The 22,145-nt window shown below is 56.4% G+C and overlaps 11 protein-coding genes across 11 annotated transcripts; 5 read left to right on the top strand and 6 right to left on the bottom strand.

Annotated features, from left to right (window-relative positions):
- Positions 1-94: 94 nt before the first annotated feature.
- Positions 95-928, bottom strand: KRP23_7929 (Phospholipase A2 inhibitor; the record flags this gene model as incomplete). The annotated part of the gene is made up of 1 exon (XM_067893304.1): positions 95-928. The coding sequence occupies one exon, from the start codon at positions 926-928 to the stop codon at positions 95-97; it is 834 nt and encodes a 277-aa protein (XP_067745099.1).
- Positions 929-1,018: 90 nt separating this feature from the next.
- KRP23_7928 (tRNA wybutosine-synthesizing protein 4) lies at positions 1,019-2,903 on the bottom strand (the record flags this gene model as incomplete). Its single annotated transcript, XM_067893303.1, has 4 exons — positions 1,019-2,119; positions 2,183-2,556; positions 2,625-2,691; positions 2,793-2,903. The coding sequence occupies 4 exons, from the start codon at positions 2,901-2,903 to the stop codon at positions 1,019-1,021; spliced, it is 1,653 nt and encodes a 550-aa protein (XP_067745098.1).
- Positions 2,904-4,218: 1,315 nt separating this feature from the next.
- On the top strand, positions 4,219-5,871 carry KRP23_7927 (Carboxylesterase patB; the record flags this gene model as incomplete). The annotated part of the gene is made up of 1 exon (XM_067893302.1): positions 4,219-5,871. One exon carries the CDS (start codon positions 4,219-4,221, stop codon positions 5,869-5,871), a length of 1,653 nt encoding a protein of 550 aa, XP_067745097.1.
- Positions 5,872-6,952: 1,081 nt separating this feature from the next.
- Positions 6,953-7,513, top strand: KRP23_7926 (uncharacterized protein; the record flags this gene model as incomplete). The annotated part of the gene is made up of 1 exon (XM_067893301.1): positions 6,953-7,513. The coding sequence occupies one exon, from the start codon at positions 6,953-6,955 to the stop codon at positions 7,511-7,513; it is 561 nt and encodes a 186-aa protein (XP_067745096.1).
- A 106-nt stretch (positions 7,514-7,619) lies between these two features.
- KRP23_7925 (uncharacterized protein) lies at positions 7,620-11,069 on the bottom strand (the record flags this gene model as incomplete). Its single annotated transcript, XM_067893300.1, has 1 exon — positions 7,620-11,069. One exon carries the CDS (start codon positions 11,067-11,069, stop codon positions 7,620-7,622), a length of 3,450 nt encoding a protein of 1,149 aa, XP_067745095.1.
- Positions 11,070-11,194: 125 nt separating this feature from the next.
- On the top strand, positions 11,195-12,317 carry KRP23_7924 (uncharacterized protein; the record flags this gene model as incomplete). Its single annotated transcript, XM_067893298.1, has 7 exons — positions 11,195-11,426; positions 11,492-11,592; positions 11,651-11,727; positions 11,789-11,864; positions 11,929-12,003; positions 12,078-12,167; positions 12,240-12,317. The coding sequence occupies 7 exons, from the start codon at positions 11,195-11,197 to the stop codon at positions 12,315-12,317; spliced, it is 729 nt and encodes a 242-aa protein (XP_067745094.1).
- A 76-nt stretch (positions 12,318-12,393) lies between these two features.
- On the bottom strand, positions 12,394-12,804 carry KRP23_7923 (uncharacterized protein; the record flags this gene model as incomplete). Its single annotated transcript, XM_067893297.1, has 1 exon — positions 12,394-12,804. One exon carries the CDS (start codon positions 12,802-12,804, stop codon positions 12,394-12,396), a length of 411 nt encoding a protein of 136 aa, XP_067745093.1.
- Positions 12,805-13,284: 480 nt separating this feature from the next.
- KRP23_7922 (Aldehyde dehydrogenase family 3 member B1) lies at positions 13,285-14,832 on the bottom strand (the record flags this gene model as incomplete). The annotated part of the gene is made up of 1 exon (XM_067893296.1): positions 13,285-14,832. The coding sequence occupies one exon, from the start codon at positions 14,830-14,832 to the stop codon at positions 13,285-13,287; it is 1,548 nt and encodes a 515-aa protein (XP_067745092.1).
- Positions 14,833-15,165: 333 nt separating this feature from the next.
- On the top strand, positions 15,166-15,880 carry KRP23_7921 (uncharacterized protein; the record flags this gene model as incomplete). The annotated part of the gene is made up of 2 exons (XM_067893295.1): positions 15,166-15,611; positions 15,688-15,880. 2 exons carry the CDS (start codon positions 15,166-15,168, stop codon positions 15,878-15,880), a joined length of 639 nt encoding a protein of 212 aa, XP_067745091.1.
- A 177-nt stretch (positions 15,881-16,057) lies between these two features.
- KRP23_7920 (Non-canonical poly(A) RNA polymerase protein Trf4-1) lies at positions 16,058-17,371 on the top strand (the record flags this gene model as incomplete). Its single annotated transcript, XM_067893294.1, has 1 exon — positions 16,058-17,371. One exon carries the CDS (start codon positions 16,058-16,060, stop codon positions 17,369-17,371), a length of 1,314 nt encoding a protein of 437 aa, XP_067745090.1.
- Positions 17,372-17,627: 256 nt separating this feature from the next.
- KRP23_7919 (Endoplasmic reticulum transmembrane helix translocase) lies at positions 17,628-21,950 on the bottom strand (the record flags this gene model as incomplete). Its single annotated transcript, XM_067893293.1, has 1 exon — positions 17,628-21,950. The coding sequence occupies one exon, from the start codon at positions 21,948-21,950 to the stop codon at positions 17,628-17,630; it is 4,323 nt and encodes a 1,440-aa protein (XP_067745089.1).
- Positions 21,951-22,145: the final 195 nt, after the last annotated feature.

Below are 22,145 nucleotides of genomic sequence, written 5' to 3'. Positions count from 1 at the left end.
CGTGGTACGCGTGTATCAACGTGAGAGGGAAGATAATAGACCTAGCAGATTTCTTCTGGTCCTTGATGCTCAATACGATTCCGATTGTTGTATCCTACTTGATTCGCGCCGGTGAAGCCATAGGAGCTGCTGCCAGAGCTTGAGATACTGCCTTGCGGATGCTCAAGGCTCGGGTAATGAGCTCACGTCGCTTAGCACGTGAGTGGAGCAGCAGGTTGCGTTCGTGTAGGCGTCTCAACTTCTCCGGTGCGTCTGAGAGCTCGGGGTTCCCGCTTAGATCAATGACGCGCAGCTTGGGCAGCATGTCGGCGGTCGATGGATCGATCACTCGAAGTCGATTGTCTGCCAGCAACAGCTTCTGCAGCTTCGCTAGTCCAGCTCCGATCGGCAGCTTCTCGTCCAAGTTGTCGAATGATATTTTCTCGATGAGGTTTCCTCGCGCGTCCAGCTCCTCAAGAGCGTCCAGCCTACCAAATGTAGCAACAGGAAGCTCGAGGAGTCGGTTGTGCGCGACGTTGAGTCGCTGGAGGTATCGTAAAGCACCGATAGAAGTTGCCGCCAGCTCTTGCAGCTCATTTTCAGCTGCGTTTAGCACTACGAGTTGTGGGAAGGCTCGAGCCAAACCATCGGGCAGGAAGCGTAGAGCATTCCGACGAATGTTGAGTTGACGGAGGTGTGGGAACCGTTGAGCCAGCTCATCGAGCGGTGGAAGTTCCTTCAACCCGAGGGATGACAAGTCCAACGTAGCTCCATTAGATTGTGTCAGACTCGCAGCATACCGCAGCTCTAGAGCAGCTGAACGTGGTGAAAGAATTTGCGGCTTGGTTTCTGCTTTTGAACCGGTTGAGGCTGAGAATTCGCTGTCATTTGCCTGCTCTGGTTGGTCTGGAGTCTGCTGCTGCATTGAATCTCCTCGATCGTCGCTCATGATGACACCTCACAGCAGCAATGGCACGGGAAAGTGACAGGGAACACGTTGTTACCTGTATTTATAGGGGCCAGCAACGCAGTGCAGCAGCTAGAGCGTCTTCTGGAAACGTACGAGCTTGAATGAGCTGTGCTGTTTCTCATCTTGAGGCTGCTCAGCATACCCAAGCGAGCGATAAAGTTGCTGAGCGCCTTCCATCGCGCCAATGGTCTCGAGACGAATTTCCTTGAACGCACCGCACGACGCGGTAAACGCCTCGACGGCTTGGACCAAGGCTGAAGCCACACCATGACGTCGAACCGCGGGAGATACGCTCAGCCGGCAAAGCTCAGCGGTTTGTTGGTCTTCTTGAGCGCTTGACTTCTGAGGTGGCGACGTAACCAGCGGCTTGACACCCACACAACCAACGGCTTCACCTCCGATCTCAGCTACCCAGAAGCCGCTCTTCAAAACTCCAGCGCTGCTGCAAGTCTGAAAAGCTTGGTGCACATCAAACATGTCTCCGCTCGGACCACGAAGGCGGTTCGCAACAAACTGACGGACTGCACGGGAGCCCTTGGCAAACTCGAGGTGCGTGCTTTCAAAGAGCGAGCGCACAACGGCCAGATCATCATGTTGGAATGAACGAATGATCACAGCTTCCGGTGGCGTCTGCTGCTTCAGCTGAGGCACCGACATAGCAGTCAAAAGGTATCGGTGCTGTTGCGCGTGGGGGACAAATTGCGTGGTCCACTGAGCACCATCCGTGTCATGGTCCTTGGAATTGTCAGCGAGGTAAATCGCGTAGTGTGCATTGCACAGCGTCCAGTCAGTGTACTCGTCGAAAGGCTCGAGAGAGGACAACCTGCGTTTCTCCTCTGCGTTTGTGCACGCCGCAAAAACACCGTTCATGTCTAGGATGCGGCACCTTTGCCAGTGTGAAAGAGCAAGTAGCCGTCGGGCATGATCAGCAGCTGTCCGGAAACCTCGCGCACCTCGAAGCGTACAGCCCTTTACGGAGAAGTAGCGCTGCAACGTTGTGCCAAAGGCACTGACATCTTTATCCTTCTTCTCGGAGGTATCAACACTGTTGGTGCTACCCTCATCACTGGCTTGAAGTCCGATCGGGTCGTAGAGCGCGATGGAGCCACTTGGAAAACCGTCGGCGAGCCAACGCAGCAGCTTCGTGCCCTTCTCTGGTGCTAGATATGACTAGAAAATACAGACAACTCAGTATAACGCTTTTGAATAGACTAATACAAGACCAAGCCTTACCAGGACGCACTCAGCGAGAATGAGTGTAGGCAGGCTTTTGTCAACGCCAGCAGCAGCCAACGAGGCATTCAGTCGCCCCGTGTCTCCGAGATCACAGGCAATCAGCGAATATGTAGCAGTAGGCACACGGCACTGCCATGCCACATTGGCATCATCCGTAGCGACAACAGTGAGGTTGCCCACATCCTTCGGGAACAGACCCGCATGAGCGTCTTGGTCGTCCAACAGTCGCTTCTTGGCGTCCACAATGGCATCACAGTCCACCTCGGTAAACACAATCTTCCCAGCAAACTGTCGCTGCTCCAGCAGACGGAAGAACAGCGTGTCGAATCCAGCGCCCAGTGACACGATGTTGACTTGAGAAGACGTCGCATCTACAGCCCCCAAAACCACCAAAGCGTCAATAAAAACTGCAGTGCAGACAACAAATATGGGCACCCACATTGCGATAGAAAGAGATCAACACAGCGAGCGACGGCCACATGGCGCAGGTAGTAGCCGCGATGGATCTACAGCAGAAAACACCACAATAGAGCCAAATTAGCACCTCAGCATCCTCTTTTTGAGTCACAAGTTCATCTGGACGCTCAAGTCTGCATCATTTGAGTACCAGAGGGATGCGGCGCGTTGGCTTATCCACGAAGAAGCGCAGAAATGGATCCTGGAAGTAGCCGATCGTCACTGCGGAGCTGCAGAATGAGGAACAGGGGGATTGATACATTGACTTTAGAGACTTCTACTGACGGATGTACTCCGCTTCACGAGGTGTACATAATCCAGAATGCAAGGTTAGCGTCTGAGAAAGCGTACAGCTTGCATTTGACGGCGTCGAATGCCGTCTCTGTTACGTTGTGGTCGCTCGTGCCGCGCCATTCTGCGGTCGTCGATGTCGCCATGGCGACCAGCGGATGGAGTTTGGTGTACAGCACATATTGAAGTGGCAACATATTATCTGCGACGTGTGATATTCTCCTAAGTTGGCCAATGTAAGCTTTCGACCTTGCGGGTTGTGGAGCCAACTCCGCAAACAACAGACAATTGGTGAATGCTCATGTTCATACTGATCTAGGCTGGTTATTTGGTGCAGATGGCAGTGGAATCTCTTTTTCCAAATGTTTTAGTTTCGTAGAATGAAAGCCCTAGTCGTATGGATTTACCTGCAGACACTATGGAAGTGCAAGGTTGCGCTAGTTAAACACAACAGCACGACTCTCCGACTATAGAGGCGTTTGTCTGTATGTCAAACCTGAAAAAGGTTTAAAGCTCCGAGCTGCGAGTCAAGTGAGCCAACTCCCCGCGAACCAATATACTGCTCTGTGAAGTTGAATTGGCGTCACAGTCCGGCTCTTGCGCGATTGGTCATCGCTGTTCATCGCTTCGGACGGTAGTGATGAACAATCAGTGCGGGGCGGCGATGACTCCCCCAGCACCTGCTGGGATCTCTTAGCCACGCGATGAGTGCTTTAGCTATCGTCGCAGACTCGCCGGACTATCGCTGCTCGATTATCCACAGCAGCTGAGCTGAAGTCGCGCTGTACAGACGGAAGAACGGATAGATTGACGGCGGCCCCTAGCGAATTCAGAGCTCACTGCATATTTGGTTCGATCTTGGTCGTTGCTTCGAGCTTGCACCCGCCTACAAGTTTAGTAGTCTGGTCTAACGTGTTCCCAGCGCATCCGCCACGTGCTTTGCGAGATCTCGGATGGAGTTAGGATAGGCATGCAGAGCCATTCGGCAAGTATCACCACGCGCACGAGTTTTCATGGTAAACAATGCAACGTGTCCTGAATGCTGCTCCGCGGCTCCGTTCCAATCATCGGCAGGCCTCTGCACTCGCAGGTTCGGACCGAGTGGATCTCGTTTGCCGTGAAGCAGGTCGGTCTTGCCACTCCTGGTGTCGCACGGCGCGCTTTTCGTTAGTCGTGTCATTCTCCTGTCACGGTCAAGCCCGAAACTCGTCGGCTTCCAGGATTCACTTTCCGTTTTACTTCAGTGCGCCAAGCCACCAGCTCCCAAAGACTTCAGCTCAAGGATCATGCGTGTGTACTCTCTGCTCATGGCCGTCACTGCCGTAGTGACACCTGTGTTTGCTTCGTCGCTTCCGACGGTCGAACTCGACTACACCACTGTTCAGGCTGTCGGTGGAAACACCACCGTCGGGTACTACAAGTACCAGAACATTCGCTTCGCTGCCGTTCCGACTGGCGACCTGCGTTTTGCCGCGCCTGAGTTGCCATCGCAGGAGAACGAGACGAACACGGGCACGAATCTGGCTGACGCCGACGTTGACTGCTCCTCCACGGAGGACTGCCTGTACCTCGACGTGTGGGCACCTACCAATGCCACGAACCTACCCGTTATGGTGTGGACCTATGGCGGCGGCTTCTCTGCTGGATCGAAGTCACAAAACACTCCCGAGGGTCTCTTTGACTTGAGCCAGGACTTTGTATTCGTGGCGTACAACTACCGCCTCGGTATCACCGGTCTTGGCAATGGCCCGACGTATCAGCACGAGGGTGGTGCTGCCAATCTGGTGGTCTGGGACTCCACCCGTGCCTTTGAGTGGGTCAAAACGTACATTGGCAACTTCGGTGGCAACCCGAAGGACGTCACGGCTGTGGGTTTCTCTGCCGGTGGCTCGCAGGTTATGTTTCAGATGACCCGCTTCGGCGGCAACGCTCCTCAGCTCTTTGAGAAGGCGTACATCATGTCTCCTGGCTACGTGCCAGGCGCTGGCCACCACCACGCCGAGCAGTTCTGGCAGAACGTCTCGACTTCGGTTGGCTGCGATGGCGGCCACCTCGACTGCATGCGTGAAGTGGACTTCAGCACACTCCAGGATGCTGCAAGTGACGTCGTGTCCGACTACACGTACCAGTATCAGCCGCGCGTGGACGGCTTTATCATCCCGGACACGTACGAGGCCAGCTTGTACCAGGGTCACTTCAACTTCTCCGGCCCGTGTGTGATTTCGCACGAGCAGCACGAGGCCAACAGCCAGGCGTATACGGGAGTGGATGACGCCGACGATATCCCCACGGAGCTTCGTATATTCTTCCCGTCTATCACCGACGATGTTATTGACGAGTTGCTGGAGCTGTACCCGGAAGACGACTACAGCAGTGCTGGTCTTCGTTTCGCCGACATGAAGCAATCGCTCGATCTGACGGCTAAGAATCTGGCCCTTACGAACGCCCTGCAGAACTCGACGTGGAACGCTGAGGTGGCATTGAGCACTGCCACACACGGTACCGACCAGAGCTACTACTGGTACAGCACGTATACGCTGTCCACGGGCTCCAGCACTTCGAGACGTGCTCAGGCCTCGGATTCGGCTAGCTCGTACTATGCTAACGTGTCTGCTGGCAGCACGACGACGGGCAACTCTGTTAATGATCAGGGTAGTTCGTTTGGCGGCATGGGAGGTTCCACTGGCATGGGTGGCGGCGCTGGTGGTGGCGACTCGTCCGTCAACTCGACGATCGCTGTCATGATGCAGAAGTACCTACTGTCCTTCGTGATCACGGGCAATCCTAACACAATGTGGCCCGATGATAAGCTGTACTGGCCCCAGTACAACGAGTCCAGTGTCGGCACGGAGATTGTATTCAATGACACGTTCACTGTGGCGGATGATGACCTCGCCAGCGCCAAGAGTCTCTTCTGGAACAAGGCGCTCTGGTACTAAGTTGATGTTGGAGAGTTCGTATCTCTCACAAAGAGCAAGGACGCTGAGCATTTGTGCTGAGCGTCAAAAGAGTAGCGTTGCCGTGAACAGGCAGTAGCTGGTGAGGCCTAATCGTGCGAATCATTTTTGTCAATTGGATTTGGACAGCACAGGAATATGATTGGCCAATTCACTTCAACTTGTCTTTCGCACAACCAGGAGATGCCGCATAAAAGTTGCTGGGACCAACCAAAGCGACTCGCATTGCGAGGAAGCTGCCTCCACGTCACAGTACAAATTACTTTCCAGTGAGTTGTCACAGTGGAAATTGCTACCATTTCTGTCCTTTTATCACAGTCACGTCCATCCTCTCCGTTCTTCTTTGCTGCCTGTTTGCGAGGCAAGCGCAACCAAAACGGAAATCCGTTGCCGGTCGTCCCATTGGCCTGGAACACGCGTCGCATCACACAAAGCGCAGTAGCACCCGATGAAAAAATGTGTTGTCAAAAGTGAAGGCGTAAGCAGTCAAACCGATAGAACCGCTTACCGCGTACATTCATCCGTCCACGGCGTGGGGGGGGGGGGGGGGGGGGGGGGTAGATAACCTTGGATAATATAAACACCGCTACGCCAGCTAGCCAATTCTCAACTCGTATGCCGCCACAGCGCCGATCCATGCATTGCCCCGAGTGTAGTCATCTGCTGTCCGATGACGAGCCTAAAAAGTGACGATTAGCTGAAGCAGCTTCCCATTGGTTCAAATACCGCGCAAAACCGGGACCGCTTAAGTACAGAGCCAGGATTAAGCACTATTTTCGCAGAGCCATTTCAGCACAAGCAATATCGGCACCGCACTTCTCCACCTGCTGCATCGCATCCGCCGCTTTGGGGGATCCCATCGCCACCTTTTCTCCTCCATCGCGAACCGAAAGCGCTGGCTGCCAACGTCCAGTGGTTGACCCCCTGCATCTCACGCCGTTTACTCTCGCTCTCCGGCCGGTGAAAAGCGTCAAGAAACGGCCCGTTGGGATTCCGCCCAGATTTGCCTCCGTCCTGAACAGTCCCCAAGTGGCTTTCAGTTTCCATTCCTCTAGCCATCGCCATGTTCCAGTTCTACGCGTCAGAAGGCCCCAAGTTCGGCGAAGAAGCGGTTGAAATCGAGCGCTACCGAGCGCGTCACCGCCGTTTGTGTCGCGGCCAGACGCCCGACGCCGCGCCCAGTCCACAGGTCGAGGACTTGGACGTGGAGGACGGACGCACCCGCAAGATCCCCGCCAAGTGGCGTCAACAGCAGCAACAGCAGCAGGTTCCTGTGAGCAACCAGTTCGACGAGGCCAATTGGACTGGAGCAGCTGGAACGCACATGGGCTTTAACGCCTTCGACTTCTCAACGTCTCCGGAAGCGTTCGGTGAGACGGGCGAGCAGCAATTGGAGAGCAAAGCGCCGTCTTGTCAGGACAACCAGCAGCAGGAGCAACAACAGGCGGAGGACTTCAAGAGCTCGACCGGTCGGTTGTGGGAGCGGAGGTTGCAACAGCCGGATGGACCTGCAAAACAGCTCCCGACCCTGGGCCAAGACGCGCTATGGGGGGGCCCAGTGCACTACGCTACGCACGACGCGCAGCGACGATCACTGTTTTACGAGCCGCATTACTACGCGTGAGGTGTTTCACAAGTGTACCATAACTTAATGAAAAGGATCAAGTCAGTCTAAGGGCGACACATTCACTTACGGCATTTCGTCTCGCCTGCATCTGTGTTTGCTTCAGCTACGGCAGCTCAGCGCTGTTAATGAGGACAGGCTGGTTGCGGTGCATCACTGACGCGAGATACACAATGAGGCCCAGCAGGAGCATGATGATGGCGTGGCGAGGGTCCTCCCGCACCCAGGCAAGCAGCGACCCGTCCTTCTCGACCAGATCCTGCTCACTGTCGTACTCGTCGACGTCTTCGTCGTCCAGGTCGTCGTCGCCCCCCTCGATGTTGGTCGCCAAGTTCTTGTCTCCAGTAGGTCCATGACCCTTGCGGTCGATTGAAGCTGCGTCATGCTCGACGCTAGAATGCCGCTCGCTGTTCAGAGCACTCGCCGTCGAGCCACTCCTACCGATCCGGTTGGCTAGCATATCGCGAGTGCTGCTGCTCCGTCGTCGCAACTGGGAAAAGTTCGCATCCCAGGCAACCCAGTTGTCCGCGGGACCAGCGTGGCGCCGCACCTTGCTTGCGTCCGTGAGCGATTCCAGCCACTCCTCGCCTTCGTAGATGGTTTCCGTACGCAGCGCCAGAATCTCACCGTTCGGTTTGACGATTGCGATGCGGATGCTGTCGCTTTCACCCTTCTCGCACGCGAAACGCGCAACATCGGCGCCGCTGTTCGCCGTGATCTCTACAACTTCACAGCGCGTAAGCTCCATCATGTCCCGGTACTTGCGGGACCGTTTGTGGGAATAATACGAGAACAGCGTTCCGTCTAGCCGACACCAGCGCTTGGACCAGCGAGACGGTACCATGGTGACCTCTTTGGCGCCTCCTTTCTCTGCGTTCTTCTGGACCTTGCGCTTTTCAAACGAAATGGACAGATACCCCACTTTCACGCGGTTCTCTGGCTTTTGCCGCTTGTAGTTCTCGCGCAATGCCTGAATTTCATCGTGATAGGTATGCACGAGATCGTCTCGCGCAAGATCGAGGAGGTTTGGTATGCGCTCCATCAGTCGAGTCCGAGCAGACTGGTCTATAGCGTGGAAGCCGAATATCAAACTCTCCAATGCCAAATGGAACGGTGGTGGGGGCAACGTTAACTCGATCTCCGTGTTGGCACGACTCGAAAAGCTGCTCACATGAGCCAGCGTATTTTCACCCGTTGAACCAGTGCGAGAGGTGGTCGTCGCCGTAGAATCAGTGCTGCCGGCACTGTGAACATTCGTCTCCTCGCTTGAAGACGATGCGGAGGCACCAGACGCAGCGGAATGGTTTTGCTTTTTCTCCTCCTTGAACGACCCACGCTTTTTCACGCGCAAAACAATGTTACCCTCGGGACCGATGGAGAATCGAGCTTCATCCTTCGGACACAACTCTAACTGCTGCTGTTGCTCCTGCGGATGTGCATTATCCCAGAGAGTCACCAGGCTATCAAGTGGTTTCTTGACATCCTCGAACGAGGAGGCCAGCGAGCGTAGGCAGGTGTCGAAATATTCCAGTAATATACGCAGCTTCATCTTCGCGTCCACCTTGAAGACCAGGTGCTTTTGAAACTTGCCCGATGAGAAACGGTGGAAATAGTCCGTGTCCTGGACAATGCTGCCGATCGAGAGTCCCTTGTACTTCAGAAGGCTGTCGCTGATTGCACCGGGATCCACATACAAACCCGCCGTGAATCGATACTGGTGGGAGCCATAGGGCTCATCGTACTCGTCAGGTGGTACCGAAAACTGGTGTGACCATGTTCCAAGCAAAGCACTGCCATCAACCACCAAATCGCCGTTGAACATGACATTGCTATCACGGTCCACCATGGGCGAAAAATGAACCATAAGGGTGCGACTTTCGCGACGCAGCATTTCAAGCTCCTTCTCATCGTACTCAGCCCACTCGTCTTGGGTTGATGGTTGTCGCTGAATTTTTGGGGGACCAATATGGCTGTGTCTCTTGGACCGACTGCTTTTTCCTGGCTTGGCCACTGCAGAGTTCGCAGTCCCCGGCTCATTGAGGTGTTCCGTAGACTCCTGGGTTTCGTCACTCTCGTGAGCTTGCCTCTTGGTATCATAATGGCCGTGTTCAACAGCACCGAAGAGGTCCTCTGCTTCGCTGTCATCCTCATCGTCGTAGTCAGCATCATCGTCATCGTCATCTTCAGACTCGGAGTCATCGTCATCTTCACTTTCCATGCCCTGGATGCGTTCATGAAGGCTGCCAAAGATTTCGTCTTGAGCGTCCAGTACTTCTCCCCCCCAAAGCGATGGCAGCCTTTCGACCAAACCTCGTTTCGCGTCGTGCTGGATGGAGTTGCTGTCAAAGAAGAGGGCCTGAATGCACTTACACAGAGCATGCGATGCGATCGGTGGGTACAATTGGCCGCGCAGGCGATACTCAAATCGACCGTCCTCATGTATCCGCATGACCATCGACTCTGCTTTCTTGAGGGACTTTTCAATAAAGCCGAGGAACGTGCGTAGTGCCGCTGCAGTAGGCCCCATCCGCGGAGTCAACTCGTCGTGCAGCAGCGCCGTCAGCACCGACTTGGACACGCGCTTCCGCGCTGTGACGACAAAGCTGCGTCGGAACGTCGTGTTGAACAGTAAATAGTCGTAAAATTGTTGGTCTCCATGCAGACTCTTGGCAACGCGGCCGTGGAACTTCTCCAGCTCTTTCGTGGCTGTTTCCGGGTCAATGTATATGCCCACGGCCAGGATCCGCTCGTCGGTCCAGCCCATGCGGCGCACCACCGGACCAACACCAACCAGCAAGTCCCCATTGGCTAGACTGGGCGGGAACGTGATGCGCGAGTAGATTTCCTTCAGTGGTCCGTAGGTCATTCTCGACTCCAAGATGGGGATGTCGGCCGTGCCGAACGAGTTGCGCTCGCTGTTCCCGCCCTGTTCATTGTCCAGCAGGTTGTGCGACATGACAGGCGTGGAGCGGCCTCCGACCTCCACGAAGTCGCCACTGTCCATCGAACTGCTCTGCTGCACCAATAAGTTGCTGGCACCGGCGTCCTGGTCGACGCCCTCGTCCCCCAAGTCCGGGATGGGCAAGTACGTGGGTCTCGCGCGCCGCTCCGCCTTGTTGTCCACCGGCGCCTGCTCCACGCTGGCGTGGAAGACGTCGCAGAAGACGTCGATCCACTGGTGGCGCTCCCGCTCCGTGGCCGCGGCCAGCGTGAGCTTCGTGTCCTTGATGAAGAGCAAGAAGCCGAAGGGCTTGGGCTCGTTGATCATGCGGATGGTGATGGGCGTGTGCGCCGTGAGCGGGATGTCTCCCTTGCGGGTGCCTTTGACGCTGAAGTACTGCAGCCGCGAGCGCTCCAGCACGAAGTCGCGCCACTTCCACGTGAACAGCCGCCGGTCTCTGCGCATGAGTTTGCCGAGAAGCAAGACGCCGCCGCTACTGGAGGTGGCCGCGAGCATGGGCGGCGTGCCCGGGAGCAGCTGCGGCGTGCTGAAGGCCGAGCCATTTGAGGCCGACAGCTCCAAGAGCGCCGCGTCGCCGCCTTCCGCGCGCTTCATCGTCTTCGTCTCGTTGCTCAAGTTGCAAAATGAAGAGTATCAAGCCGGAGCACATAGAGCGGTCGTTGCGACGTAAAGAATAGTGACAGGAGGCGATGTCACTAATTCAGATTTAAATAAGAGAAATGGCGGGAGGTGACGTACCGACGGATGCCGAGGCTGCTGCGCCGCTGCGGTACTCGTTTCTGGAGATTAAGGAGGCGCAGGGCGTGTGCGGGGAGAAGATGGCGGCGGCGGCGCTGAAGGAGTGCGGCTCTGCGTCTGCCGCCCAGCAGCAGATCTTCCGCGCGCACGTGAACGACTTGTGCGCGACGGTGTTCGCGGCGGCGCTGCGCAAGTACAACCCGGAGGAGAAAGGTGCGGAGTGATGATGCAGAAGAAGAGTGATGGTCGGTACTCATTGCAGGAGTGATCTGATGCAGAGGAGGTGGCGCCCGTGGACGAGGCGACGGCTAAGAAGCTGCGAGAGCTGGAGACGACGTTGCAAGAGAAGGAGGCGGCAGTCAAGAAGCTCCGGGAGCGGGTAAAGATAGGATGTGGTCTCTTAATAAGGAGTTTGGAGACTTACTGTCTGTATGCAGGTACCGCGGATGGCTGCGGCTAATGTGCGTCGAGAGCTGGCCAAGGCTCGCAAGCGCCACTCTCAAGTGCTGCTGGAGTACGTTGCGTTGGGAGGTTAGAGGTGGGAGGTGGAGGCTGAAAAGTTGCTGGGGATGTAGGGAACCGGAGACGACGGAGGTGGGGCTCGAACTCACAGATGACCAAACGGAGGCGCTGAAGGCGGTTTACGTGAAGGTGCGTGGGTGCTGGATGGGCGTTGATGTGGAAGTGAGTGACTGATGGTGTGTTGCGGTTGCAGACGGCGTCCTCGATCGCGATCACAAGTGCCAAGCTGTCGCATGTCATGAGCCAGACGACCGAGACGATGAACATCGTACGAATTATAGTGGATTGTCGTTAGGGATGAAGTGTGGCTGACTTGGTATGGTCGTTTACTGTTTGTGTTAGATCGAGCAGGCGATGAAGCGGCCAAAGACGGAGGTCGACATTGCCATGGAACACAGTCCCACCAAGGCGCAAGCACTTCTGAACGAGCAGGTTTATCAGCCGCGTGGCTCGCTGAATTACTGGACACCTGCATTTTCTCATCTCTATTCCCTTGTTGTACAGGAACGAAGCAGTCTACAGCAGTCTTCTCCTCTCCGCACACGTCTTGCGCTGCAGCTGAGCGCCTCCAAAAACGTGTAGTGCTTCAATGTGCATTGTTATTCGTTCGCTTTTGCTGGTACCAGCACAGCAATAAATGTTTTCTCACAAATGGGTTCTACGTGCCGACCGTAGATTGTTTGAGGTTCGACGGCCTGAGACGGCTGGCGACTGACGTCCTGGCGGCCTCGATCACTTGGTGCACGCAGACTAGTGTGAAGAGCGCGACGGTGAAGTCCCAGGCATCGCTCACTTGTTCTGAAATGTCATACTCTTCGACAGCCTCGTTCACGAAAGTCAACACGGTCAGCACTTTAGGTTCGTAGAACGCCAGGAAACGCGTCGGATACGACAACACGAGGCTCGCCACAGGCAGCACGAGCTCTGACCCGCCAGTTAGAAGCACGTCTGACGCTAGCACCACACCCAGGACTACAAGTAGCCCAGCAAGATTACATGAAGCTCCAAACTGTCGAGGCCTGTGCTTCAAGCCTTGAGAAGGCCTCAGCTTGGCGTGGGGATGGCTCATGCCAATGCGCCGACAACAGTGCCGTTTCGCGTTTTACTAGCAACAGAGGTGTATTTTGAAACATGGGGCTGCCGGGGCCGTGCATTCGGAGTCTAAGATACTACTAGTAGTACTTGAGTGAGTACCCTATTCGGACTACAGCATATTTGAGAGAACGACCCGACTCATTTACCGTCGCACGCCGACCTGGCGGAGTCTGCCACTCCTTTGGCGACCATAATGAAAAGTTATTCCCGCGGATAAGGATGTGAGAGCTCAACGAGCTGCGTTGCAGATGGAATGGCCAAACTCAATAAAGTGTCTGCCTGTACATGCACCGAGTCGTGACAGTGAAGAAATTTAGGATATGGAGCAGCGATGAACAAATACCATAGTTTCTGTTTCTTGTCTTAGCGCAATTACTTGGTACCATCATTGAACTGAGAAGTATCACACACCACTTCGCACAACTTTTGCAGGACTTCTTTGGTCGCCGTAAGCTTACTCGTCGATCATCGCTCCACCTCGGTAGATTTGCAACATCAGTCCCATGACCACAAACCCCAATGAGATGAAGGCGTAGACGACGAGCACGATGAGCGAATTCGGAAGGGGCTTCATCAGCATCAACACGATCTTCAAGGCGGCGTCGTTGTACGGCATGTACCGCTGAGGTGCGTCAAGCATCGCGTACCTGATCAGCACACTCTTTTTGTGCGAGAACGCGTCGAAAGAGTACTTGCCATGGTAAGAACCCATGCCAGAAGCACCCACCCCACCGATTGGCAAATTGTAGTTCGTCGTCTGCACCATGCTGTCGTTCACGCATGCACTTCCAGAACTGGTTTCCGCCAGGACACGCATACGAGTCTTGTACTCGGACGAGTACAAGTACAGCGCAAGTGGCTTTTCACGGTCGTTCACAAAATCAATCGCTTCGTCCAGTGTGTCATAGTACACCACGGGAAGCAGAGGACTGAACACCTCCTCCTGCATCACTGCACTGCGCGTAAATGCATCCACGTCCGTCTTGAAATTGAGCAGCGTCGGCGCCACAAACAGATCCTCTCGGTCCTTCTCACCACCGGACACAACGTACTCGGCATCTTTCTCCAAGAGCCCAGCGACCCGGTCGAAAGCCTTTTGCGTGATGAGTCGTCCGTACGACGCGCTCTTCTGTGGGTCTTGTTCGAAAAACGCTGTGATCGCGCGTTGAATAGCAGCAACTAGCTCGTCGCCGACCTTGGCACTCACTAGAAGGTAGTCCGGACGCAGACACGTCTGTCCTGCGTTCACAAAAGCCGCCCACGTGATTCTCCTCGCTGTCACTGCAACATCGCATGTCTCGTCCACGATCGTCGGGGACTTGCCGCCAAGCTCCAGAATCGTGGGCGTGAGTGTCCTCGCCGCCGCCTCGGCCACGATTTTGCCGATAGTAGCCCCTCCCGTACAAAGGATCAGGTCGAACTTGTGCTGCAGTGCGGCCTGCGTGGCCGGAATGCCGCCGTGCACCACGCGCACGAAGCGCGGGTCCATGTAGGTTGTCACGAGCTTGAGCAGCAGCTCACTCGTGTGCACGCACGTATCGTGGTCCGGCAGTCGCAACAGTACGCAATTGCCGGCGCTGATGGCGCCCACCAGCGGCCACAGCGACAGCTGCACGGGGTAGTTCCACGTGGACAGGATGCACACGACGCCCAGTGGCTCGCGCTGGATGTAAGAGCGGCCTGGCAGGTTGGCCACGTTCGTCCAGACCCGCTCCGGAGCGGCCCAGTTCTCTAGCTCCTCCTCATGCAGCGAGATCTCTCCGCGCACGGGCGCGAGCTCCATGGTGAGCGTCTCTGCTGGCGGCTTGCGCAGGTCACGAAACAGCGCGTCTTGGATCTCGCGCACGTTCTCGTTGACCAGGCGCCGCAGCTGCTTGAGCTGCGCCAGTCGCGTCTTGAGGTCGCGCGTGGTGCCGCTGCGGAAGGACGTGCGCAGGGCCTGCACGGAGGCGGCGACGGCATCGGGGGACGTGGCGTGCGAGCGCTCGGAGCTGTCGGCCATCGTCGCGTTGGTATGCAACTTGAAAAATGACGGTAGCCATGGTGGTGGTAAGCAACCACTGGTAAGCAACATGGATTGCGGAACTTCAACCACGTCATTATGGGTGTAGCCATGATAAACATTTGTATATCGTTATCCGGCACATATACATGTAAATATTTATCCGAGCACGTATGGAGCGGGTGCGGTAGGACGACTACAGCACCCGTCCATCTCTAAAAATAACGACGGCGGCGTCTCTATTTTCGGGACCGGGACCGGGAAGAGAACGCTATCTTTGACCCCACCATCGCCTCGGCGCCTCGCTTCTCGCCGCTCACTTCGGCCCTCGCCATGAACCCCAGCAGCAACCCGTTCCAGGACCCGTCCGTGGTGAGCGCGCAGTCGCCCGCCATGACCTTCTCGTCCATGTCGCCGCCCGCGCCCGTGGCCCCCGTAGGCGGCGCGTACCAGACCGCGGGCCAGACCGGCCAGGTGCCCCGTCAGAATCTCATGGACGAGATCGGCGCGTCCATCAAGGCCACCAACAGCCAGACGATCATCAAGGTCATGCGCCTGCTGAACCTCGTGCTGGCCACGGCCACCATCGTGGCTGGTGTGCTGGCCTGGATCTTCGGCCAGGTGGACAGCTTCCAGAGGGTCATCGCCGGCATCTACATTGTCATGTTCGGCGCGCTGCTGCTGGCCTTCGAGCTGCGTACCGAGAAGATTGACGTGGTGCTGCGCAAGAACTTTGGCTTCATGTATGGCAACAAGACCCGCACCATCTTCCTCGTCTTGTAAGTTTGGCTGTGCACGGAGGACTGTGCAAGTGATCACTTTGGGCTGACAATTGTTGCTGTGTGTGTTTTGTAGCATTGCGATCTGGCCGTTGTCCATGGGCAACTTCTGGCTCACGATCTTGGACGCCGTGCTGCTGTTCCTCAACGCCTTCTTCAACTACTTTGTCATCTCGCAGCACCCGGCCTTCTCGACCGTGCCGCCCGTGTACGACCCCAGCCAGCCGCAGGCAGCCGGCTACGCGCCCCCGCCGCACATGAATGTGTAAGCAGACGACGACTACATCACCCCGCTGGTCGCGTGCAGCAGCAGCAGTAACTTTTTTTTATTCCCCATATACCGGTATCCTTTAGCGTATTTTAATTAAAATACACATAAATACCCTTGTTTAAGTTGCCATCGCGTCCATACCCCAAACCACCACTAAAATAATACAGTAGCGCAAATGCACGAGTCTGCGGCCTCCGGACGCAGCAAGCTCGAGCGCAAGAAGGCCCGCCTGAACCGGCGCAAGATCGCGGCTGAGGCGGAGAAGGATGCGCTCGCTCGAGAGGCCGAAGCCGCGCGCGTGGCCGCCATCAGCCGCAGCCGCCTGCGCCGGCTGCCTCCATGGCTACCCACGCTGCCGTCCACCAACCGCCAGGACGGCGCCGTACTCCGGGATCTCAACGACATCACGCGGCCCGTGGCACTGCGCGTTGGCGAGGAGATGACACGTTACTGCAGATACACGCAGCGCGTGGTGGACGACGCGCGGCAGCACATCGACGCGGCCATCGCGCATATCGAGGACGGCGTGCACAAGACGTGGCCACACGCGTCGGTCACGTGCTTCGGTTCATACTCGACAGGCCTGTGGCTGCCGTCCAGCGATGTGGACGTGGTGATCATGGGGCTGTCCAACGTGGAAGACCGAGACGTACCCACGAGGTTCGTACCGGACGGGGTCACGCAGCTCGAGCAGCTGGCCAGACAACTGCGGCCGCAACGCACGTGGGTGCAGCGCGTGGACGTCGTACGAGGAGCTAAAGTTCCCGTGGCCAAGCTGGTGCTGAGACGAGGCAGTCAGAAGGAAGGCGAGCTCTCGGCGCTGCTGCGTGTGGACATTTCCATTGAAAACGTGCAGACGAGTCACGGAATGGAGGCGAGCAAACTCGTGCGGCAGTACGTGAGCGACCTGCCGAGGTTGAAGCCGCTGCTCATGGTGCTGCGGGAGTTCTTGAGGGAAAAGGCGCTGAATAGTGCCTTCACTGGCGGATTGAGCTCGTACGCGGTGACGTTGTTGGCGGTGTTTATGATGGAGATGCAGAGGCATCAGGAGGAGGAAGAGGAGGACGATGTGGACGGTGGCGGTGAGAAGGAGACGCCCGAGGAACGGGGAGCGAGGAAACTTGGTCAGGTGTTGCTGGATTTCCTCGAGTATTACGGCACGTCGTTCGACTACTACACCACGGGACTGTCGCTGAAGCCGGAAGCTTTTGGCGCATACCCGTTGGCAGCACACTTGTCCATTACAAACGGTGTGCCTCTCATGCCGCAGCTTGTGATCGACGACCCAGTGTACAAGAATGGACAGCATAACGCCGCCGCAGGGGCGTTTGCTCTCGCTCGCGTGGTGGCCGCACTAGAGAATGGCTACTACGCGCTGTGTTTTCACCGGCCTACTCAGTTTACCCCAACTCCGTTATGCCAGTTGCTGCATTGGTCAGGTCACCAGTCACGAGATGTAAGCAATGCCTCTGTTTCCACAACCAAGTAGCAAGGCAAGAAGGATCCACAAGAGGGGTCCGTGGAGAACTGTCAAGAAATTGTACTGCGGTGAGCTTGCACGTGTCAGCGTGCTAAGAGGTGATCGCTGAGTACCTGTGGTAAAACTGCTAATAGACTGGAATCGCAAAAGTAAACCTGGTAGAAATCCTGTTCTATGAGTTCAAATGTGAAGTTCTACGACTGCTCCGGCCTCGGTTGATTCTCTACGAACGCTGGTTACTCGTGGCTGCTCTCGCCACGGTCTCCTAACTACTGATCTCTTGAGCAGCGGCAGCGGCCTGCTGCTCTTCCAGCAGTTTCTGCTGGCGCTCGATCTCGTCGTAGTCGATGTTCGCCAGAATGTAGATGATGAACAGCGAGATGACAGTCATCTTAAAGAGCTGGCGCACGTCCTTGAACGTCAAAGCGCGCATCGAGGCGATGAAAATCTTGGGCGCGAACACCAGTAGACACAGCTGGTCCCAGGCGAAAGCACCCAGCACCTCCAGCGTTAGCAGTCCAGTCAGAATTCGCGTGAAGCGCGGGTCCGGCATGGGCACAATCTGCAGCACCTTGTTGAACATCGGCATACGCTCCGTGCAAAGCAGGAAGACACCCACGATGCTGATACCGAGTGAGTAGAGCAGGCCTGGGTTCTCCGTCATGGGCTTCATAAACGGTCGGCCCTTGTAGTTCACCGCGCACACACTCACCGTCTGCACGCCATTAATAAGGAAGATGACCGTGCTCATGACGCTGGGCTGGAACTCACCAGGCTTCGAGTGCGTGATGTCACCCTCGGGCGTGTATTCCTTCGCGAGGTTCGTAAGGTAGATCATGCATCCCAAGTGCAGCGCGAACTGGCCCGCAAGACTTGAGAAGAGCGCCGGGTGGAAGATGGAAGTCAGCGGGCGCACAGGCGACAGCTTATCCAGCGGAGTCGCGCGACTCAAAGTGATGCTAGCCACCGTCGAGATCATGCCCAGCGCCATCATCTGCGAGTTCGCCCACTTGACCTTGTCCAGGTACAGCACCGACAACGAGTACGAGCTGATGAGGCAGTTCACGGCCAGAATCTGGTACATCTGCATTGTCGTCACGAGCGCACAACGGCCCTGGCGAATGATGTCAACACAGCCCTTAATGGAGGGGGCGCGAGAAGTGAACGGAGAAGCAATCGACGCATCGCCGAGCTTTACCATCGGCAGCTCACCATCGTCAAAGTCATCCATGTACTGCGCCATGGCAGCATTGTTAGCAAAGTTCGCGAAGCCCTTTGAGCCTGTGCGCTCCATCTGCAGCTTCTTCTTCTCTTCGGCCTCGCGCTTGGCAAATGCCGCAATCGCCTTCATCCGCGCAAACGACTCACCGCGAGCCTGGCGCGCGCGTACATCAGCTTCCAACTCTTCCTGCTTTCTTTTCATCTCAGCCATTTGCTCCTCCTTCGTAAGAACCTTCAGTTTCGGGTTCTTCTTGGCCAATGCCTGCTGTTTCTTCTTGATGGTCTCCACAGCCTTCTTCTTTTGCTCACCAAGAATAAGCTCGACGTAGTCTTGCTTCACCTTGCAGTGCGACGTGTTCACATTTTGCTGCGCCAGACGCTTCTTCAGTGCTGACACGTGCAGCTTCATCAGATCTTCACGTGTGCTCACAGTAGCCACGTTGCCCTTTTGGTACTTCGCCAGACCGGTGACGCTCTTGTCTGCGTTCGCCGATCCGAATCCACCCAAAAGCGCCACACCAATATGCGCCTGCTTCAAGGCACCCACATCGTTTCCACCATCACCACACATAAGCGTGTGGTGGCCGTGAGTCTTCAGTAAGGTCAACACCTTCTCCTTCAATTCCGGCGTCATTCGGGCATACACACGGACGTGGTTCAGGTTCTTCCAGATCACATCGTCCACTTCACCCGCAGCAGCGAGCGTCTTCCCGTTCACGCACAGGTCGTACTTCTTCACCAAAATCTTAATATCGTTGCTCTCGTACGGCGCCAAGACTGAGTCATCTTCCGCGCTTGTCCACTTCAGAGGGTCGCTGGGCGACGAGCTCTCGCTCAGAATCAGAGCGGGGCGAGTAATAATGCCCACCTCCTTCGACACATGAACAGCAGTCAGTGTTGCGTCACCCGTGATCATCGAGACTTGGTGCGAGCTGTCCTTCAGAACCTTCACGATATCTCCACTATCCTTGCGCACCAGGCACTGGAACACAGCAAAGCCAGCAAAACGCAAGTCGCTTTCGGCCCAAGAGCGAGGCTGCTGGGCAACTTCGGCTTCCGACGGACGACCATTAACGTCCTTGTAAGCAAGGGCAAGCACACGCATTCCCCGACGAGCGAGACTCTGGTAGGTTGGCCAGTACCACGACGGAATAGAATCCGCACGCATCAGCGTAGCCACAGCCTCAGGACTTCCCTTCACAAGTGAGCGCACACGCATGCCCTTGTCTCCCAAATGCACCTTCGCCACAACGCTCATTCGCTGCAGCTTCGACGCGAAGTGGTTACGGTGCATGATTTGCACGAAAACATCCTTTTGGTTAATTCCCTGGCCCCAACGACGCTCGCTCGCGCGTTCAAGGTCCTTCTTTGCCTGGCACTGGCGAGTGGCCGCATCATACGAAAAGTCGATAGCACGAATCGAGGCCTCTTCCACCGGGTCACCGATCATCTTTCCGTCAATCTGAACCAGCGATTGGCAACCGGCAAGCACCAACGTGGCGTCAAGGTTAGCCGCAATCATGGGTACGTGTGACTGCACATTGTCTTTCGGAGCAGCAGCGGTGGGCGCCGTGGTGTCCTCGCAAACCACACCAACCGCAGTAAGCTGGTCCGTGGTCAAGGTACCAGTCTTATCGAACAGACAAATGTCCACCTTGCCAGCCAGCGAGATACGGAAAGGCTCCGTGCAGAAAATCGATAGCTTCACCAAGTTCAGCAGAGCCGAGTTCACCGCCATAGCTGTTTGCATCGGCAGCTCAGCCGGAATCACGCTTGTGATGATAAGAACACAACGCAGAAGCAGTTCGAACGTGATCTTTCCCTTCTGTGCGATGCCGTGGCGAAGCACATAGCCCGATGAAAGCAGAGCGAAGATCAGCAGCAAGAACGCCAGACCATACGCATCCCACGAACTGCCCGTGACCTTGCCACTCGAGAACTCAATCATACGCACAAGCTTGCCCTGCGACGAGCTAAAACCCGTGCGCAACACGTACGCCGTGCAACCGTTGTCGGGTGCATGGGGAATCCTTTTATCCAGTGTAGCTCCCGCCTCTCCGTCGCTCGAATTTTCCGCCTGCATAACCGTCGTTCCACCGAAAAGCACATGCACCTTGTGCCCAGACTTCATGTCAAGTTGCGCCGCCAGGTCCTCGGTGCTCATCTTCGTTCCAATAGCCTCCTTCATCTGCGGCACACTTTCGCCGGTCAAGGTAGCCTCGTTGAGAACCGCCGAGCCATCCAGCAGCAGGCAGTCGCAGGGCACCATGTTGTCATGGTCACCATCAGTTTCACGCCTCACCGAGATGACGTCACCGGGCACGAGCACGTCCGACTCCACCTTCTTCCACGTCTTCTCGCGGTACACGTAAATCTCGCGCGCCTTGTTGCCCATGCCGCGCAGGGTCTGCAGGTTCTTGAGACGGCTCATGACCGTGACGCCCTCGAACATGAGGATCATGCCCAGCGTGAAGAGCGAGTACTGCCAGTACTCGTCGAGCATGTACAGACAGACACTGAAGATCTGGAAGACAGTGAGCGGCTCCAGCAGCTGCTGCTTGAACATGTCCAGGAAGTTGGGCTGCGGGATGCTGAACTCGTTCTTGCCGTACAGGTCCAGCTGCTGCTCAATCTCTTGGCCGGAGCTCAGTCCGCGCGACGCGAGGTAAAACTTAATCGTCTCGTTCGTAGGCGCCTTGAGCTTGCGGAACAGCACGCCGCCTTTGTCGCCGGCCTCTTCCTCCGCCACGTACTTGTGCTTCTGGAAGAAGAAGTACGGGCGGCCAGCGGACGAGCCGTCCGCGTGTGTAGGGCGCGTGATCTCGACGATGCTGCTCTTGCCCTTGAAGGAGCGCGGCACCACCATGACGAACGTGGCGTCGTCCAGAGCCGTCACGGGCGTGTACTTGATTACTGCCTTGACGCGCACGGACCAGACCTGGAACAGCAGCATGAGGCCGTGGGTCATGACTGTGGCCAGCAAATAGAGCAGGGGGACGATGGCCGGCAGGAATGGGTTGGGCAGCGGTGGGCCCTCCTCGTCCTGCTCCAGCATGGCCGTGTAGTTGATGGTAGGCTTGGTAGTCTCCCGCACTACCCCCTGGGAGAGCATGGCGGCGGCTAAGCCTCCGTCCTCCTCGGGGCTGCTGGGGATGACGAGTCCGGCCTCCTCCAGCTCCTTCATCGCCTGCGCGTAGGGCTCTCCGGCGGTCTGGAAGCAGTGGTAGAGCGAGAAGGCGTAGAAGAAGAGGAAGGGCACGTGCTCGAGGCCGTAGCCCAGGTCCAACGGGTTCACGCGGCGTCTGTGCAGCGACAGCTTGCGGATGGACTTGCCCGTCCATTGCGGGGGCGCGTGGGGCTTCCCCATATCTCGTAGAGGGCTGCAAAGACACTTAGTGGCTCGACTCCCCCTCGAATGTCTACGTGGCCAAAGGGAGGATGATGGATATGTCATTATTACTGAATAGTGACCTATGGGTTTTCTGCCAATGGGAGACGGTCTCATGAGTACACGAACTTCAACGTGATCCTGTTGAACATGCACCCTCAGAACGGAATTCCT

The sequence above is a fragment of the Phytophthora ramorum genome (genome assembly GCF_020800215.1).
Source record: "Phytophthora ramorum isolate Pr-102 chromosome Unknown Phyram_PR-102_s0006, whole genome shotgun sequence".
In the NCBI taxonomy this organism is placed as follows: Eukaryota; Oomycota; class Peronosporomycetes; order Peronosporales; family Peronosporaceae; genus Phytophthora; species Phytophthora ramorum.
This window is presented reverse-complemented; position numbering and strand designations above follow the sequence as displayed.